This window comes from Rana temporaria, chromosome 1, assembly GCF_905171775.1.
Source record: "Rana temporaria chromosome 1, aRanTem1.1, whole genome shotgun sequence".
In the NCBI taxonomy this organism is placed as follows: Eukaryota; Metazoa; Chordata; class Amphibia; order Anura; family Ranidae; genus Rana; species Rana temporaria.
The window spans coordinates 107,265,960-107,287,408 of record NC_053489.1 but is presented as its reverse complement, the minus strand read 5'-3'; the positions used below and the strand labels follow the sequence as shown (position 1 = coordinate 107,287,408).

Sequence of the window (21,449 nt, the reverse complement as noted above, 5' to 3'; positions counted from 1 at the left end):
ACATCTGCAAACCGATGCCTCCTAGAGATTTAGATTGCGTCAACAGATGGTAATTAAGCCTATGCGCCTTGCCAGCCCATAAGAATCCCCCAAATTCACTTCTCAGGTGTTTGAGGAAGGCTTCAGGTAAAGATATCGGCAAGGTCTGGAAGAGATTCAAGAGACGAGGCAGTACGGTCATCTTGGGTGCACTATATCTTCCAAACCAAGACAGAAGTTTTGTTGAGGAAAAATATTGTATACCCCCGCTTGGGTCCTGTTCATTTAGCTATGACTAAGCATCGATTGATGTGAAACGCGTTAGTTGTTCTCCCCTGTTTCTCTATATGATTTGACTGCTGTACACTGGATTTTATTTTATTTTCTACACTAAAGATGCATTTTTCATGGCGTGTGGCCGTCCAGGATATTTTTCCTTATCAAACTTGTGCAGAGCCAGCATCTGTCAGCTCCTAGTAGGGCGGGACACTTTCCTGTGAAGGTTCGGAAGCTTTGAGAGTGACAATCCTTTTCTCTACAGAAGTTTTGTTGTCCAGTTAGCGAGGTCCCATTTGACTTTGGCTAAAAATAGAAGAAAGTTTGCTGCGAAAATATCCTCGACCTTGCCTAAGTATTTAAGGCGGTGGTGTCTATTTAAAAGGAAAGTGTGCTTTGTTGTTAAAAGCATAGTAAGATTCATGCAAAAGAAGGGCCACCTGAGTGTAGTATTAAAAATGCACAATTTTACGCATAGTGCCCCTGGCCTTTGGAAGGAGTTGATGTTCCGCGTGCTTGGCCTGGCCCATCACAACAAACTTTGTGTGTATCCTGGCTTACTCCCCGCCTTCGGTTACGTCACATCCACCCTGCAGTCCACGGTGGCTCTTCCGACTTCTCTGGATCACATCCAGCCCTGTCTACCAGCAGCAGCAGTCACAGCGTCCCTGATGTGAGCACGATGTCCACAGGACAGTTCAGAGCACCCCCCATGCACCCAGGGCCGTTTGAAGGAATTTGGGGGCCCAAGCAAAATGGGGGCCCCAAAAAACCCCATGCACGCAAAGCCTACGTTAGCGCTACACTAATTTTTTACACCCATGTTCTCATCCAACCCCCCCCCCCCCCCCCCCCCCAATCCCTATGTTTTTCTATTCTCACCTCCCCTTCTTCCCTGTAGGCTGCCGCTGTAGCGTGGCTGAGCTCCTCTTCCTCCTGTCAGTCCGGTTTTCTATCATTATGGGTCCCCAGTCTCCTATCAGATAGTGCCCGGGCACTGAGCAGTACAGGAGATTCAGTTTCCTGTGTTCCCAGTGTGCACTTCCTGTCAGTCTGGCCATGTTACAGCCTGGGAAGGGGAAGTTGGGGGCCCCAGGCCAGCTCGGGACCCCAAGCAATTGTTTGTTTTGCCTGTTCTGTAGCGACGGGCCTGCATGCACCAGATGAGCTTTTAATACTTTTTATCCTGTGAGTGTTTTTAGATATGACATTACGTTCTACTGTATGTCCTTATGTGTAGTAGAATGACAATATATTTTGACTTGACTTTAATCCTATGAGTAAACTTGTGCATTTTAGTACTACACTCAGGTGGTGTTTCGTTTGTTTGTCTGTTTTTGCTTGTATTCACAGAGTTGGCTTATCTCTGAGGACGGCTGCCATCATTAGCCATTGATTGGACTCTAGGACTTGTTGTACCTGAGAATCTATCATCCTATCTTATCTGATGTTAACTAATTTATTTATGTTGCCCATGATTACATGTTATTATCCATAGGGCTGTCAGTATTCATGATATTCTGTGTTTGGCGCCAGTTACCCCCATTTTCTCTTTATAGTAAGATTCATGGCTTCCAATTTTTGCCAGTTGATTTAAAATTTTAAAAAGGTGCCATATTCCCTGAATTCAGAGAGTAAGTTGGGAAGGGAGATGGTAGGCTGGGTAAGAAAAAAAATAATAAGTCATCCACATAACCTGCGACTTTATGCCCATCCTGTTTCGTGAGGATACCCTGGATAATGGGATTATCTCTAATGCGACATAGCAGGGGTTCTAGGGTTAAAATAAAAACAATCCATTTGAGGAAGTTGAAACTAAAGGTTTCCCCCCGGGACTTTAAATGAAGTGGGTAACGTTTCCGACAATAAAGAGAACAGTAATTGTACAGTATATAATTTATTCAAGTAAAATTGTTTACATGCGTAAAGTAAAATTGTTACATACATAGAAAACACCAACAATTGCCAATTGAAACGATACATAAACAGTAAATATTAGTACACAAGTATAATAGTGGACAGAGTACACAGGCATTGCACTACCCGACTAGCCTAGTTTCGCAAGAACCAGCTCGCTCTTCAGGGGTGTGTAACACTGTACCTAGGATAAAAAAGTATATATGTTTGGCAATATAGCACAGTATTAGTTGTAAAGGCACAGGGTAGGAGGGGTTGTGGGTCCCCATACTCACCACTGAGCTTGACCATGGCTACAAATGTGCGGCCCCAAGACGGCAGCAGCAGGTGCCTCACCCGGGAGCTGAGGGGACGGAGTCAGGAAGGGACCCCTCCAGAGGCCAAACGGAGAGCAGGCATGGCGTAGGTATAGTGATGTATCCATAGAGACCTCATTGGTCCATAAAAAGTATAGGCTGTGAACATAAGTATGTTTATCAGACATCTAAAGTAGTAAAGTAGAATCAATCAATATTAGCATAGAATTATGTCTGAATGAAAGGCCTGGGCCAAAAATGGTAGCGAGATGGTTAGAAACATGAGATATCAGAGGGATACTAGAAGATGACAGGATAGGAGAGAGAGGTGAACTGTGAGTGTGTGTGTGATGATTTGGCGCTAGAAACCTTTGTTAATCCATACAGAGTATAAGCTATAAATGTTTGTCAGGTATCTGAAATAGTAAAGTAAAATAATGAGTATTGGCATAAGGATGTATATATCTCAGTAAAGGGCCTGGGTCCAGGATGGTGGGGACCTGGAGATGATGAAAAACATAGGATAACAAAGGGGTAATAGTAAGTGATAAGATGAGAAGGAGAGAGGAAGAGAGACACTTAGTTAGTGTGGAGGAATCTATGATATCAAAAAGTAAAATAAATCAAAAGATAAAAATAATAATAATAAATGATGAGTTCTCAAGGAATGAGCTGTGTGTAAGAAATGCAAGTGTGCTTGAATATAATGAGGTGGATATAGCAAGTACCTGAGTATGGTGAATATCCCAAGTATAAAAGTAAGACACAGTAGGCAATCTCCACAGCTGTGTGTGTCCTCAGTGAAGAGGGAAATGAAATCCAAGCCATGCCTGACCTCCAATTTAACCCCCGGAGGGGCCCAAATGGCTCCGCCCCCAACACCATGTGTGGATGGCTGATATGGATGGCTGATTGCAGGAGGCGCTCACTATCATAGGGAGGCACACATGTATGAATGCACCCCCATGAGTGCGTCCAGCTGCGTTTACGTCTGCGAAAAAGCAGACGCCACGCTTCTGGCGCATAAACATGGTGCCGATGTGTAGGTGTCCCCATCTGCCAAAAAGCAGATGGGGACAGCAGGAGACACAGAAAAGCCTCCCTTTATACACATCGCAGCTCCCAATGTGAGACAAAAAAACGCATCCACCAAGGGATCGCACAGGGAGCCAGGGTATACAACAATACTGGAATAAAAATGTTGTTGGAGAATGAGCGGCTAGTATAGTGTCAAAGTATAATGATGGTTTTATACATGTAAATACTGGCGGGGATGACAACAGACCAGGTTTGGGCTATGGGTGTCATCTGCCCGGATTCAATATACAAAAAAAGAGGAAAGGTAACACACCTCCATCCCTATTACATATAGTCAAAACAAAAGGATTCGCCCGGGACTTTAAATGAAGTGGGTAACGTTTCCGCCAGTAAAGATAACAGTAATTGTACAGTATATAATTTATTCAAGTAAAATTGTTTACATGCATAAAGTAAAATTGTTACATACATGGATAACACCAACAATTGCCAATTGAAGCGATACATAAACAGTAATTATTAGTACACAAGCATAATACCACTGACCACTTGACCAAGCTCAGTGGTGAGTATGGGGACCCACAACCCCTCCTGCCCTGTGCCTTTACAACTAATACTGTGCTATATTGCCAAACATATATACTTTTTCATCCTAGGTACAGTGTTACACACCCCTGAAGAGCCAGCTGGATTTTGCGAAACTAGGCTAGTCGGGTAGTACAATGCCTGTGTACTCTGTCCACTATTATACTTGTGTACTAATATTTACTGTTTATGTATCGTTTCAATTGGCAATTGTTGGTGTTATCCATGTATGTAACAATTTTACTTTACGCATGTAAACAATTTTACTTGAATAAATTACATACTGTACAATTACTGTTATCTTTACTGGAGGAAACGTTACCCACTTCATTTAAAGTCCCGGGGCGAATCCTTTTGTTTTGACTATATGTAAAAGGGATGGAGGTGTGTTACTGGGGACACCAGACCTTTCCTCTTTTTTCATTTGAGGAAGTTGGATCCACCTTGAGATGAGTAAGAACTATAGGCAAGAAGCTCCAATCAACACGGCCAAAAGCCTTTTCGGCATTGTACGAAAGTAACATAGTTGCTACAGCCTTCTAATGCGCCCAATAGACCGCGTTGATGGCCTATGTGGTGTTATTCTTTGCTTCCCTCTGTAGGACAAAACCCACTTGGTCCTGATGGACACATTTATGTACTAAGGGTAATAGCCGTGTCGCCATATTTTTGCGAACAACTTTAAGTCCACATTCAAAAAGAAATTGGATGGTAGTTGCTACAAAGGGTGGGGTCTTTTCCCTCATTAGGTAATTTACAGTAATATTGTCCCGAAGGGTGTCCACTGGTAATGACCCTTCTTCTAAGATAGCGTTAAAGCCTTTTGTAAATGATTTGGCAAGCAGTTACGAAACATCCTTATAGTATGTGAGGGAAAACCTATCTGTGCACTGTTTTTTTTTTCCTTTTTTTTTTTTTATTTAGCCCAATTAATTTAGTTATAGTATGTGGTTCACCTTGTGAAAAATTTCAGTTTTGGTTGGACAAACTCTTGTTGGACAGGGTGAGTTAAGATAATCTTCCATCACACAGGAGACAAAAATTTATCAGCCACAGGAAGAATATTTCCAATGCGCAAAAAACAGCAATAGATTAAAGATCTAAAAGGTCCACTTTGAAGACAACATGATGAAAATTCCTCCAAAATGAATTTGTCATTGTCTTGCTGCATCTTCTACAAATTCAGTTTCCATCGCCCATGAGAATCCTGGCTAATCCTTCCCATCCTTTTCCTGTGATAAGCAACATTCTTTGTGGTTATACCTTACATTAAAAAAATATAAATACTTATAGAGCACACAACATTGGGTTGATTTAATTGTGATTATTTATTTATTTTAAGCGTGAAGTTATCCTTTAATGGCAAGAATAATGTTACTTTGATAATCCTGACCCAATGGGTATGGGGAGTTTATTTTTAGTAAATTTAAAATATGAATTTAGAATTTTACCAGAATAGGTTAAATGTTAATGAATCCACCTTCTCACATGTCAAAGCGCTACTAAAAAATGAATTCACAGAGGAACGTAAGGGGAAACAGACCTTTACTGGGCTCTGTGCTTATAATAGCATCTCCTGCTGTTTTAATGTATTTGATGTGAGATAGAAATAGCCGGGGCGAGCTGTGTGGCCAGTGTGTTCTATCATGCCTGTGATGTCTCTAGCAGAATCTTGTAGAAGAATTTATTTTCAAAAGAAACATCCACGGCATAGAAGTGTATTACAGGATTCCTGTGAAAGAGACTAGGGCAAACAGAGCCACTATGCTTTCAGGATGAGTACTAAAAGCCAGCGTTAGCCACTAAGGGCCCATTCACACTTGTGTCTGTTCTTTGTGCAGTCCGTTGTGGTGCAATTCATTGTGATGGCACTGCAACGTCATGGTTATTTCCTTTGAATGGCAACCCAACACGTTACTCAGTAGAGCCCAACACACCACACCATGTACCGTATATTGTGGTGTGCACTGCATTTAAAAAAAAGGGTCATGTATATTTTTCTATCCATTGTGGGCATTAATATGAATGGGCTGCCCTAATGCAAAGCACATTAACGCATGCAACAGCGCATGTTAACTCACTGCAATTGATTGAATATGTGTGAATGGACCCTGAATGTTGATCCAGCCTCCCCTGCAAGGCACCAGACAGGTCTTTGACCTCTTTTGCAATATTAGTATGGCTTGATAAAAGAACCCAGCTTGCTGATTGGACAAAGAAGCATGACATGCTCAACACTCTTCTCAATGTGTGAAGATATATATTACACCCAGCCATGGGTCAATGGGGAACACTTGGGATCTGGGTGAGTTCTACTTATAGCAGTCCCCTTTTGGATGATCTACCAATATTGATCAGTACTCATTGTGCTTCTCGTACCGAGCAAGAATGAACGTAGGATAACTGAGGCACAAGACAAACAATAGAGTAGTATAGAGAGACTGACTGGAACACTGTGAGCGAGGTACGTAGTGTTTCCAATGGATGGCACAGGCAGCAGATGAGAACATAACACATAACCAAAGACCAACAGTGAAAAGCAAAATGCAGGAGATGGCAGCAATGGCTGATAACACACCAGTATAGCTTAAACTGTATCTAAACCCCAATACCTGAAAGTAATATATTGCTGCTTACTATCCATTAGATGTAGTGACTGCATTCATTTCCCCTTTTTTCAGGCTTTCTTTATTGTCACCTGGTAATCGTGTGAATAACACATTTTCTGCAAAAACTGGGAAAATGTTATGTCTGCCCAGAGTTCTAGCTTAAAGTGGAGTTCCAGTCTGTAAAAAAAAAAAAAAAAGAATTAAAGGTCAGAAGCTACCAATACTGTAACTGCTTTTAAAATAAGGACACTTGCTTGTCTAGGAATCCTGCGATGTCGGCTCCCCTAGCCGATTCGTCAATGGGCTTTGGGCATAGGCGCTAGCATTTGTATTAAGAAGGGGTGCAACGGATCAAAAAACTCACGGTTCGGATCGTTCCTCGGATCAGGAGTCACGGATCGGATCATTTTTCGGATCAGCAAAAAAAAAATTGCCGCCTCACTGTGCCCCAAATTTCCGCCTCACTGTGCCCCAAATTGCCGCCTCACTGTGCCTCAAATTGCCGCCTCCCTTTGCCCCAAATTGCCGCCTCACTGTGCCCCAAATTGCCGCCTCACTGTGCCCCAAATTGCCGCCTCACTGTGCCCCAAATTGCCGCCTCGCCAGGGTGGAAGAAGTGAGAGGGCAGCCAGCAGGGCTGGATTTCCTTTCCCTGCCACCCCAAGACCAGGTTTTGCAATGCACCCCCTCCCCACCAACCGAACCCCCCACCCCCCGGAGAATAGCAGTTGGATGGCAGGGGCGGCACGGTTAGTTCAAATATTTTTTGTTTCTTCTTTTTTTTTTATTACATTATCACTTTTTTTTTTGTAGCTTGTCGTTTTTACTTTTTTAATTTTTGTATAATTTTCTTATTTTTAATATTATTTTTCTTCTTCTTTACTTTTTAATTACTTATTTTTTTATTAATTGAATTATTATTTTTTTTTTTTTACATTTAACTTTATTGCTATCACACAAGAGAAAACAATTCTCTGTGTCATAGCAATTGAAGGTGACAGGTTCTCTTTGTTAACCCTGTCCGCTCCAAAAACAGTCCTCACAGCTGAGATGGGAAGAGCACAGTTCACCCATCTCACTGTGTGCTATTTGCAGCAGGGACAGGAGACTCAGCAGCTGGGGGGAGGAGGAACAAACCGACGGACGGACTGCAGCTGGAAGGGGGGGGGGGAACGGACGGACGGACTGCAGCTGGAGGGGGGGGGAACGGACGGGCGGCAGCTGGGGGGGGGGGGGGGGGGTTATCAGAGCCAGCAGGGAGAGGTGTGGGGGGAACGGATGGACGGCAGCAGCACATTGTCTCTGCTAGAAACCAACTGAACTCACCGCCCGTATGTTTAAACGTCTCCACTCCTGCTCGTACACAGCCCCACCTCCTCCTAAGCCCACGTTGTTGTAATAGACAAAACACATCAGCGCATTGGACACGCATTCTGTCTATCACAGCGTGGTTAGGAGCAGGCGGGCTGTGTGCAAACAGAGCGGGGACAATTTCAATGCGTTTTTTTACCGCTTTGCTCTGCAGTCCCGCGGCACGCCACGGATCACGTGTGTGACGATCCGTTGCACCCCTAGTATTAAGTGAAAACAGGAAGTGACTTCACAGCCCGTTTCTTACTGTGCATGCATAAATTGTGCTGCGCATTCTGAATAGTCCTGCCGTCTCATGGGACCTCTGTGTGTCCCAGAAGGCAGCGGGGGAAGGGAGGAGGGGCTGGAAATTACTTAGATCGCCGTGCAACGATCTTACCAGGGAGTGGGAGCAGGGAAACCCGCTCAACCCCAAAAAAGTAAAAAGCAAATGTGGTAGTGGAGGGGGGGGGGGGGGGGGGTTGCGAACAAGCGGAGCTTTCCCTTTTTGGGGAACCCATACCACAAATTTTACTATTGCATAAAACAAAATTAATAATACTTATTTATTATTTTTTAAAGATTAGTTTATGATATTTAATTATATTTAATGTTTAATATTAATAGGGAGATTCTATACATCACTTTCCAACCCTTTCATCTAAAAGTGTGTTGTGTTCTGCAGTATATAAAGTGTTGCACAGAGGAAATGCATCAGATTATACTGAATGTATATATGTATGAAGCACATTATTTTTATGTGTGGCACAGATGTTATTTATATTACTTTATCTTTTTCAATCATCTCCCTTAATATATTGTAGCACAAAGCACATTCTTACATTTAGATGTTGTGTAGCCAGGTGCTGGACTATGGCAATATGGAGAAGGAGACATTGGGGAAGTTTTATTAAAATACTCAGAATCTGCTGCAGCTGTGCGATAGCCTATCAGCTTCTAACTTCAGCTTGTTCAATTAGAATTAAATAAAACCTGGAAGCTAACTAGTTTCTATGCAAAGCTGCACCAGATTTTGCATGTTACAGTTTTAGTAGATCAACACCATTGCCTTTTTTTCTTCTCTCCCTCTACTGTGATAATAATGTTATGCCTAATCATTCTCCTCCGGCCAGCAGGGGGAGAGCTAAAGCCAAACAAGCCCATAGACTTCTATGCAGGGTGCTGAGAATTCTTGGAGTTGTAGTTTGCGATGGGAGCTACATAATGGGACGAATAGACTTCTTACAATAAAAACCCCAATAGGCACTGCGCAGTAGAAGGAGTGGAGAAATATTTTTTATTAATTTGTCCGGGAAAGCTCTTCCTCTTCACACAGAGAGAGTTAGAGAGAGAGTGCACCTTTGTCTGGATATTCATCTGCCAGCAGAGGATCATATAACACTGCTACCCTCTGTTCCACTTCACCCTCCCTTCTAGATTGTAAGCTCTAACGAGCAGGGCCCTCTGATCATTCCTGTATTAAATTGTATTGTAACTATAATGTCTTCCCTGATGTTGTAAAGCGCTGCGTAAACTGTTGGCGCTATATAAATCCTGTATAATAATAATAATAATATAACCTCACAGCACCTGCAGCGCTGCAGCAGGGAGACTGGCGCATGCACTCACTCTGGGCTAATCACTAGAGGCGAGAGGTCAATGCAGCATCTCTGGGACTAGTGAGAGGGCTGTTAACCTATTGCTGATACTGCTAGCAGAGACTGGGCCACTACGAAGGACACTACATCTACCCTATTTATACTGCATCCATACTGCACTCTATACCATATTCATTCCATTCATAGACTGCACATAAACCAACTAAGAATATATCGTACCTATACTGTACATTTACTGCATCCTGATTAACTGGGACAGTCATTGAGTACAAAGATTCTTTTAAAGGGCCCCGACGATAGCCAGCAGAAGAACATCTCATAGGACTGCTCCTCCTAGAATAATTATTCTGCAAGCCCCTTTTGTTCCCCTGCCTTCTCCACTACCAGCATCCTTTTATTTTGGGCAGTGCATACCCAGTCAGTCTAGGACTAGCATTGTTGCCATTAACCTCTTAACGCTGGCGCCTCCCGGACCTTTAAGAGGTTTATGATGCCAAGAGATGGGGCGGGGCCTAAGAGCATGTGACAGCCGTGATTGGCTGTAACGTGATCTGAAAACTCAGAATCTAAAGCAGCAATCGGGAGCTTTTGGTTAGGCACCAGTAACTGTGCCGGGAGCGTGCACCGTGTGCTCTCGGCACAGCGGCATGGACAGCAATTCGTGTAAATATATACGACCCCTCGATGCTAAGGACCAGGCGCAGAGAGGCCGCATATTTGCGTGTGCCGGTGCCAAACGGCTAATATGCTCTGGCAGTCTAGTTCACTCAGTTTTAGATGCGCTTTACCGTCGTTTTAGCGGCGCTTTAGGGCTGCTAGCGCCCCCAAACATTTCAATGGGTAGGGGCGGTGGAGTGGTGTATAAACCACTCCAAAGATGCTGCTTGCAGGATTTTTTCTAACATCCTGCAAGTGCACCGCTCCATTTGAAAGCACTCGGGCTCTCACACTGGGACTACAGAGGAGGCATTTTTCAGGCACTTTACAGGTGCTACTTTTAGCCCTTTAGTGCCTGAAAAATGCCTCCAGTGTGAAAGGGGTCTAATTGGTTTTGGTTGTTATAGGTGTAGTTAGTGCAGAGTATTTTATTTCACGCTATTCTTAATATTACTTATTGCTTTGCAATTGATGATTCTCATCCTATAGGTAACTAAGACACCCAATGTGTAGCAAATATAGCCAGTCACTAAAGAAGGAGGTGCATGGATCAGGGTATAGACACCACACAACGGGAATAGTATTACTACCACTACTTATATACTGTATAATAATAATAATGACATTTTTTGTAAATGTAACATTATTTATCGCTATCATAATTATGCAGAAAATATAGAATAAATTCATACAGGCCTTAGAATGTTCTCTTTATTGCTTTTTGTGAGTACAAATGGAAATCAATAGAGAAGAAACTGCTTACTAAAGCACTGTGCCTAAACCTGTTAGCCTGAGCTAATGATAATTAATGTTCTCTGAATTACTAATGAGCGCTATTAACCTATAGGTAACACTTACCCTATATTCAGTTTAAACAGTTCTTTGAATATGCAATAATCCGTTACAACCTTTGCCCAATTTTATTTACAGTTGCTACACTACTAGGGATCTAAGAGGTAACCCCCACATCCACATGTTTCAGATGGAGTGTAGAGAGCAGTTTGTGAAGATACAGATTCTGGGTTCCTGCACTGTTGGCCAGCATCCATCCTAGCACGAGGCAGCTGAGATACCAGAAGATGAGGGGGAAAGCTTATTTTATTTTGTATCTCTTTAACATTTAATATTTACACAAGCCAAAGACTTAAAACCCAGCTCCCAGCAAAAAGTTATTATAGTTTTGAATAAAGCTGTGAAGTGTGAAAGCATTTCTCAGGATTTGATTGCTGTGGGAGATTTTCCCTTTACACCCTGACCAAGTTGTGGTTATCCGATAGAACAGGAAGTCTGATAGAACAGGAAGTCTGATAGAACAGGAAGTCTGATAGAACAGGAAGTCTGATAAAACAGGAAGTCTGATAAAACAGGAAGTCTGATAAAACAGGAAGTCTGATAAAACAGGAAGTCTGATAAAACAGGAAGTCTGATAAAACAGGAAATCTGTTAGAACAGGAAGTCAAGAAACTCTCCCTGACAGAGATTTACCTTCCAAGTATTTTATTTGAGTAGATTTGAAGTGTATTTTTGCTGCTAAGCAGCACTTCCACAATTCTTGCCTAGGTGAGAATGTCTCTCCACCTCCTGTACATGCACTGATTTATTGCGCACATGCAAAGACTGCTACCAGGAAAGACTGAAACCTTCTGTTTCTTCATGCGTGAGAGGAAAATCACTTGCATGTGCACAGATGTGCTCCGCCACAGATTCTATGTTTTAAAGGACCCGAAGGCCAGGCACAGCCTCATCTGCGCATGCTCCGTAAAGAGAATGCTTGAGGGGGTGGGGGTGGGGGTGGGGTTGTGGAGCTTAAGTTCTGCTTTAGGATGGATAATACAGATTATACAGTCATTATAGCATCACAAGAGGGTGTTTTACATTTTTGGGAAGTCATATGAACTCTACAGTGCCTTGAAAAAGTATTCATACCCCTTGAAATTTTCCACATTTTGTCATGTTACAACCAAAAACTTAAATGTATTCCATGGGTGCTCAACCTGTGGCTCTCCAGCTGTTTCAGAACTACAATTCCCATGAGGCATTGCAAGCTACTGACTGTTACAAGCATGACTCCCAAAGGCAGAGGCATGATGGGACTTGAAGTTCTGCAACAGCTGGAGAGCCACAGGTTGAGCACCCATGTGATAGACCAACACAAAGTGGCACATAATTGTGAAGTGGAAGGAAAATGAAAAGTGTGGCATGCATTTGTATTCATCCCCCTTTACTCTGATATGTGTGTGTGTGGCAGAAAACTAACACTGCACATCACCCTGAACACACCATCCCCACCGTGAAACATGGTGGTGGCGGCATCATGTTGTGGGGATGCTTTGCTTCAGCAGGGAGAGGACAGCTGGTCAGGGTTGAGACTTGAGACTGGGGCAGAGGTTCATCTTCCATCAGGACAATGACCCTAAAAATACAGCCAGAGCTACAATGACTTGGTTTAGATCAAAGCATATTTGTGTATTAGAATGGCCCAGTCAAAGTCCAGACCTAAATCCAATTGAGAATCTGTGGCAAGACTTGAAAAGTGATGTTCACAGATGCTCTCCATCCAATCTGACAGAGCTTGAGCTATTGTTCAAAGAAGAATGGGCAAAAATGTCACTCTCTAGCTGTGCAAAGCTGGTAGAGACATCCCCAAAAAGACTTGCAGCTGTAATTGCAGAGAAAGGTGATTCTACAAAGTATTGATATGGGGGGAGCTGAATACAAATGCACAACACAGCGGGAACCGCTGGAGTTAACTTTTTACATTATACAGCAGTTAATTGGATGCCAGGCGATCCGAGCAACTAATCACCAGCCTGTTAATGTGAAAAAATAACCTGCAGTTCCTGTCCCCATCCAGCCCTGTGATATCGATCTCTGCTCTACTTGCGGTATACCTGTGTAAGGTAGGAGAGTTCCACCTACACAGTGTGTGTGTGTGTGTGTGTGTGTGTGTGTGTGTGTGTGTGTGTGGGGTGGGGTACAGAGGACACTATGGGGGGTACAGAGGACACTATGGTGGGGACAGAAGTCACTGCAGTGGGGGGGGGCAAGGGACAGAGGACACTGCTTGGGGGCACAGGGACCCCATCACCCCTGGGAACAGGGACCCCATCACCTCTGGGGACAGGAACCCCATCTCCTGACCATGCTGGCTGGCAGGGTTGGCGTCAGCCACCCTTGGGTGCCAGGATGGGGAGGGGGGCAGTAAGCTCTGAATCCCCAGCCACATGCTCCCTCAGGGTGAACTGGCTTTGTATTAGTTAGGCACCTTAAAGTGAGGTAAACCCAAACTGTTATTATTACTATGTTAGGATTATTATTATCTTTATTTATTAGCGGGTGAATGCGGCCCTCAATGCATTGACATATATTGAATCCGGCCCTTAAGTGTAAAACGGTTGCTGACCCCTGTCTTAATGCTTACAAAGAAACTTTAATTTGTGAGATGAACAAATGTTGCTTTAATCTTCATATACTGCAGGTGTCTTAGTGTTTGCAAGACTGTGTTTGGCTTATAAAAACATTCTGGCAGCACAGATTTCATAGTTATCTGGAAAACAGTATTTATTTTTGGTAGCAGATTCAGATGGCACACTTTGAAAACAGCATGTAGGATGGCTGGGCACCGGTCCTATTTTGTCATGGTATAGGCATACATTTCATGTGCGTTTTTGAATCCTTTCTAAATGTTACATTTATACAAACACCCCCTGAGTGTTTCTGGGCCTTTTACTTTTTCACACGTAAAAAAAAAAAAAAAAAAAAATATCTTTGTGCTCTGAAAGCTGGGAATGAAATCTCACAGTAGTAGATTTCTTGCAGATTATATTGGAATTGGTTAGTAAACAGTGGCATGTGTACAGTTGAAAAGGCCTAGTAAAATGTAGCGTTGTAATAGAAGATTGTGTGTGCAACAGGTGCCTCTTCTAGTCTTTTAAATGTTGCCTGTCAAATTCACCCATTCATAGGTGTGCGCAGCCTATTGGATTAGGGTGTGCACCCCAAAGCTCAAACACATGCTACCAATCACTCACTGTGTTCACTCAGAAAGGGAAGGGGCCAGTAAATCACATATTTACTGGCCCCTTCCCCACTCATCCTAAAACATCCCCCTGTGTGCGCCCGCAGCAGCAGCCGGTGGGGAAAAGAGAGGAGGGAAGCCGGAAGCACTGTGGGGGGAAGGGGGGGTTTCAGGGCAGTAGAGAGAATCTGTGCTGTACAGGGTGATTAGGGTGTGCCTGGGCACACCTGGCACACCCTGTGCGCCCATTGAGATCATAGGGACAGCACCATATTTGCAAGCCTAGCTCTAGCTTACAATTTTTTTAAGTTTTGGACAGAATAAACAAGGCCTAGAACCTCTGTTGCAGTTTATGGTCCTTTTAGGACAGGAACTAATAAAACAATTCTCTAGTGGGGACACAGACCGCAAAATAATTTTTTTTGAGAATGGGGTGTCAGGAGGTCTAAACGATTAATCATTCTGAGTTCTTTCAGGTCTTTGTAGAAATGATTAGCACAATAAAATTTTCAGTGAAGGTATGGACTACATGACGATAAAACAAATCACAATTTATTTACCGTCAAGTCACTAACAATCACATAGATATGTCTGATTTTTTGTGAGATGCAAAATCACATTTAGATTAATAGCATGTTGCTTTATCAGTAATAAATATATCCATATAATATATTGGGGGTCGAGAAACTTAGAAGAAATCAGATTCCTTATTGGTCATTCAGTGGAAATTGGTTGATAGAAAAGAGACATATAATTAGCGTTGCACGTTTTTAAGTCTTTTATGCACATAAGAGAGTGGCATAGGGTGCCAGCAGCTGTGATTAATATTACAATATTAGTTTTACACTTTTATACACATAGCAGTGCGAGAAGTATTTTTTTATTTCAATTCCAGGGTCACTTGGAAGGTCAACCCAAAATTTGGGATTTATTTTACTTTCACTTTTGATGATAACAGTAACCAGGACAAAAAGTGTGCAGCTCCCCAAATGGGGGCACAGACAGCGATAAAATTTGTGTTCTAATCCATCTCTACTCTATCCAAAAATAAAAAGTTTTGCCTGTAGTTACACTTTAACCCCTAGGCACTGACAGTATGCAAATATGCGGCCTCTCGGCAGGTGGGCCTTGGCGCTGAGTGCCCACATATTTGTGTACCAATGAGCCGACACAGCTGTGCCGAGAGAACATGCACTGCGCGCTCCCAACACAGTTACCAGCAGCTAACAGCTCCCAATCGCTTCTTGTGATCGGGAGCTTTCAGGTCATGTGATCATTGTGACAGCCAATCATGGAGGTCACATGATCTCAAACCCAGCCCCACCTCCCAGCATCTGAAACCTCTTTAAAGGGCCAGATGGTGATGGCGCAAAGGGGTAACTGCACTAGAATCAGATCCCCTGTTCTGTCAGAACGGGGTATTCTCTGTGGCAGAACTGTGTAAAGCTAAACACTGGATAAACAGAAATACAAATCCCTCAGCAGGTAAAACTGTTCTCGTATACTGTATGTATAGAACTGTTTGCTTCAAGCTCAGTTTTAACAATTGTAAGACTGTTCTTATTAAAAATTGACGATCATGTTAGTAAATCTTATAACCTTTGTTTTCTTACAGTTGTGATAGCGAAGAGCTACCAGTAACAATGGATGAAAGTCTGGATGTGACGACTGAAGGGAACTCCCTTATTAAAGCTGTATACCAGAGCAGATTGCGCCTCACAAGACTTCTTTTGGAAGGAGGGGCTTATATCGATGAGAGCAATGATCGAGGAGAAACACCGCTTATGATTGCTTGCAAAACTAAGCATGTGGATCATCAAAGTGTAAGCAAAGTTAAAATGATTAAATATCTACTGGAAAATAATGCACACCCAAACATCCAAGACAAGTTTGGGAAAACAGCACTAATGCATGCCTGTTTAGAGAATGCAGGTTCTGAGGTGGTTTCTCTGCTGCTGGAAAGTGGAGCTGACCCCAGTCTTCAAGACCACACCGGCTTCTCTGCACTGGTTTATGCAGTCAACTCAGAAGACAAGGAGACACTCAGAATCCTGCTTAATGCTTGCAAGGCTAAAGGTAAAGAAGTTATTATTATAACTACTGATAAATCTCCATCAGGAAGACAAAAAACAAGACAGTATTTAAATGTGCCACCTTCTCCAGGAATTGATGACCACAGTTCTCCAAGCCCATGTACATCACCTTCTGAAATCGAACTTAAAACCTCTCCTACACCAATTTCAAGTGCTTTTGAAGCAGAAAAGGAACTGTTTAACTTTAAAGAGGCTGATACATCTATTGAATTCAAGGGTTCCTCTGAGCCAGGTTCTCCAACAAAGAAAGCCCATATGATGCATATTGGGGCTAAATTACCACTTCTACAAAGATTACATTCCGAACCTTGGCTTAAAATCCCACCATCTCTTCTACATCAGCATAAAGTGTCCTCTTTGCAAGAAGAGCTTCAAGATATTACGCCTGAAGAAGAACTTTCTCTTAAAATGAATGGCTTGGTGTATTCCAAGCGTTACTTCACTCGTCATCAGAGTATAGATGTGAAAGATCCTACTCATCTTTTAAAAACATTTGATACCTCTGGTCCAAGGAAGTTTTCGTATGATGAAATTCATTCACAGTCACTGTATACAGAAGGTACACCCAACAAATCAGAAATCCCTGTAGATCAAGACCCTGACTCAGTAAATACAATATCAGTATCAAGCTTGAGGAGCATAGTTCAAAGAAGAAATTTAGGAGCAAATCATTACAGCTCAGATTCCCAGCTCACTAGGTGTCATGGTCCAGCTGCAACAGAGGACAGCAAAGTCCTTTTGGAGAAAAAGAAGATGTTTTCTCCTTCTTCTCTACTGTCTGGTTCCAGGGAGTCTCTCGAAAGTGTGTCTGTTACACCCTTAAGTAGAAGGAACCACGCCATTCTTGAGAGGCGAGGATCTGGAGCGTTACTTCTAGATCACATTAGTCAAACCAGACCAGGCTTTCTTCCACCACTGAATATTAATCCCCACCCTCCTATTCCGGACATTAGTGGTCACAACAAAATATCCAGTGTTACTTACCCGGGGACAAAAATGCTTGTGCCCTCAGCTCCGCTCTTTCCAAAAGAGTCAAAGAGCAAAAAAATGCTGCTTCGAAGGCATTCAATGCACACAGAACAGATTAAACAACTTGTTAACTTTGAAGAGATTCTTGGCTAAGGCAGGATTTCAAAGCACACGTCTTGAAAGTGTTTTACAAGCTTTCTCTCCAGATAGCACCTGCTGCACACAATACTTCAGACCTTTTCTGTAAAGAAAACAGATCCGTTCAGCTTATGCTGGATAAATTATTCAAGCAGTAAAATGCTTGCTAGTTAGCAGTAATCACAGTTTTCTCTACAATATAAATGAATTGCTGCCCTACATATGCAGTTGTCAGTGTACTAGCAGGCACGAGGAACATGGAGGTATGGAGTCACAGTTGACTCTAGCTTCCGGCTTTAAATATAAAGAAACAGTGGATGGTGCTAGAGTTACATCTTTGGGCATCAACGTTTTAGTATTTGGACCAGCGGGTCCAGGTTTAATCCTGAGGTGAATATGAAACAGCACAGTATGTTTATCTTGTGAAATTTTAAAACTCAGCCCTGCCTTTCATTAAGTGCATTTGACATACTTTATTGAAGAATTTATATGCTGAATCTAGGAGTGTACTCAATATTTTAAACCGTACCAAGTACAAGTGATTGCACTAAGCAACCTATAACTCTACAAGAATTCACTTGGTTTCTTAGCACAAGATTGCTTTGATTTATTTATTTAAATGCTTCTACTTATTAAGCATAGGTAAAATATAAATTTACATGTTTATACTCATGGATATGCATGAGTGGCTGATATATCAATATTCAAGGAGTGTACAGATATATTGATTGCTGGAATATGACCATTTGTACACTGTTATCGGAAAATATATGCATGTAAATTGCTTAATTTACCCATTAAGAGGCGTCTAAAGAAAATTGCTGTATATACTAATGATATTTTTTGAAGACAACTATGGCATTGGAGTTGGTTGGTTGGTCCTATTTAGAATATAAATTACAAAAACGTTTGTGATTATGAATATCTCCTTTGAAGATAATGAGCATAAATGTTGAGGCACTAGGAAATGCACTGGCAATTTAGAAAGCATCATTACGTGTATGGTGAAAAACTTGCCCTGTAGTGGTTACCTGAGGGCACGTTCATGGTATTAATGTTTACTGAAGGTCGTGAAGCAGTGACAGTCCAGTCAACTGGAGTGAGATGAGCAATTAATATGGATCTATACTGTGATGGGATTTAAACCAAAGAGCACTGGGTTGGTCTGAGAAAATGTAAAATACCAAAAATATATAATGATTCAATATTCAAGCAGTTCTAGTTAGCTTTAACATATTAAACATTAATGTTTTATAGATATTGTTGAGGTTATGAAAAATGTATTGATCATTTTATTTTACAAAAGTTGCGATTGTATTCACAGTTTTTAATTTCCCATTACACCTCCATATGAAAATGAATTGTTTCTTTCTATTGGCCACCTTTTTGTTTTCATGGCATAGCATTGCTGCTTATTTTCATATATGTTTTGGTATTGAGAATTTTGTTAGCTAAAATGGTAAGGTTAATCCTGTGTCAATGTTGAAATTGATTTGGCATTCTGAAATTGTTTTTGAGATGTGTAAATAATTTTTAATATATAACACTGTGCAATTTAAAAAAAATTACAATATTAAGGATTGTAGGAAAAATGTATTTTAGTTGATGAGATTATTTTGTTTTATTCTAGAAACGATTTAATCTTTAAAACGAGCTTCAAAATGTCTTTAGAAATTGTAAAGTAGAAACTGACAAACAATTTTGTTGTAAAGTTAAAAGGCGCCATATAACTGTGCTGTGAATGGATCCATCTAAAACAAAAATCAACTAATGGCCATTTAAAAAAGGTGGAGCTACTTTGTCTATGTACAGTAATAGAAAATATTTTTATTTAATATGAGAACAAATGTTCATATAGTGTTTATTGAACTCTTCGAAGTGTTGATTCTATATAATGGAAACGTGAAGCAAAATTATTTATTTATTGCTTTACTGAAAAATATATATTTATGACCATATTTTATATGTAAATAATTATTTATTTGTGTGTGATACACATTGGTAGTGTTATAAATGTAAATGGAATGTGTAGGTATTTCCGTATTAAACTGAAAACCCACACAAAATGTTATTTTAGTTTTATGAGTGTGACAGGGTTCAGTCTTTAAACCAGATAATATGTGCTGTATTTGGCCTGAATGGGGAGGATTTCCCTCACCTGGTTTTGTTGCCCCACTACAGGGGTAAAAGGTGAGTGCGTCTCCTATATAATCCCTTGCAGATTTATGTAGAGGGCAGATTATACAGAGACGTTGAAGCATTTTTGTGGCATACCTGTGCCACCTCTAGTGGACTATCCACAAATAGATGGGTGAACCCACAGATGTAGCAAACCGGGAAGCGCATCTCCCAGCCAAGCAGAAACCAACAGCCATCTGGTACAAAACCATGATCCAATCCACCCAAAAACAAATGGGTGTAACTATGCTTTAACTGAATACAGTCATATGTTTTAGGAATATATAACAGCTTAGGTAGGCTCTGCTTATGTACAGTACTCCATGTAAAGCATATTAGTGCTTAGCCTCAGTGCAATTCCTTAGCTGTGTAGGCTTTACAAAAGTATGTGTTTTATGAGCACAATCATAATTAAACTGAATCTATGTTCACTTTAAACTTTCTTATCCATCACCAGGCATGGAAAGCAGGCACCAGCTTAAACAGTAAGGCTGCTTTCACATTGAGGCGTGCAGCCGCGGTGACGGTATAGCCACGCTATTTGTAGCGCGGCTATACCGTCGTATTTACCGCAATATTCGGGCGCTAGCGGTGAGGTTTTAACCCCCGCTAGCGGCCGAAAAAGGGTTAATACCGCCCGCGTTGTGGGCGGTATTACCGTGCTTTCCCATCGATTTCAATGGGAAGGCGCGGTATAGGAGCGGTGAACACACCGCTCCTATACCGCGGTAAAGATGCGGCTAGCCTTCGGGCTTTCACATTGAACACTACAGGGCATGATTTTTCATGCGGTATAGCAGCGCTATTTTTAGCGCTGTACCGCATGAAAAACGCCCCAGTGTGCAAGGGGCCTTATAGACCTTGAAGAGGATCTTGGGAACCAAAGACCAATTTATTACCAGGTCCTGTGGTGAATAGCTCAGGTCCACCTCCTGTACCTTACTGTTGGTCTTTAACTATGACTGTTGACACACTAGCAGTATGGTGGCAGAGGGGGCAGCTCAGAGCCCACAAACATTGGAGATGGTCGGAATTCGCACCTGTTTCTGAGCTCCCAAAGTTTGTGAATTCTAGTTGGCTGCTGTATGTGTCTGTTGACAGCTAAGGAAGGTTTAAAGTGAAAAGCAAAAAAAGGCTGCTGCTCATTGTAGGTACAGACAACTTTATATAGACAATATTTCCTATTCTTCATGGAAACTTTTTTTTTTCAAGCAATGACTGAGGATGAGACATGGAGTGTCCCATTAACTGTTGCACATATTGAATTCTTTAGGTAGCTATCTAAATGATCCAAGCAATGTCACTGTCTGTATGTATGTATATATATATATATAGGGCTTTTTTTCAGGGGGAACTCAGTTCCACCACCTCTGGCTCAGACCCTTTGGTGCCTGCTCAACATAATCACTTGTATACACAGAAGTCTGGTTTCTGTGTTTACAAGTGACAGCTCTGCACTCTGTGTGTAACCCCCTAAACTCTGCACTCTGCATGTAATGCAATCCTGGTATTTAATGCCCCTTTATGGCCCTTCTACCGTTTTTGAAATCTGAACGGGTCGTGGTTGAGTTCCTGCATCTATTTTCTGAGAAAAAAAGCTCTGTATATATATATATATATATATATACACATACATACATATATATATATATATATATATATATATATATATATATATATATACATACATACATACATATATACACACACATACAATCCTGTACAGA

The 21,449-nt window shown here is 41.7% G+C and overlaps 1 protein-coding gene across 1 annotated transcript in view; it reads left to right on the top strand.

Moving 5' to 3' along the window:
* Positions 1 to 20,255, top strand: part of ANKRD34B (ankyrin repeat domain 34B) — a 63,965-nt gene extending 43,710 nt beyond the window's left edge. The window contains exon 2 of the mRNA XM_040341601.1: positions 15,960 to 20,255. Within this exon, the coding sequence (XP_040197535.1) occupies positions 15,988 to 17,559 (1,572 nt within the window). The 5' untranslated portion in view covers positions 15,960 to 15,987 and the 3' untranslated portion in view covers positions 17,560 to 20,255. The remainder of the gene's footprint in view (positions 1 to 15,959) is intronic.
* Positions 20,256 to 21,449: the final 1,194 nt, after the last annotated feature.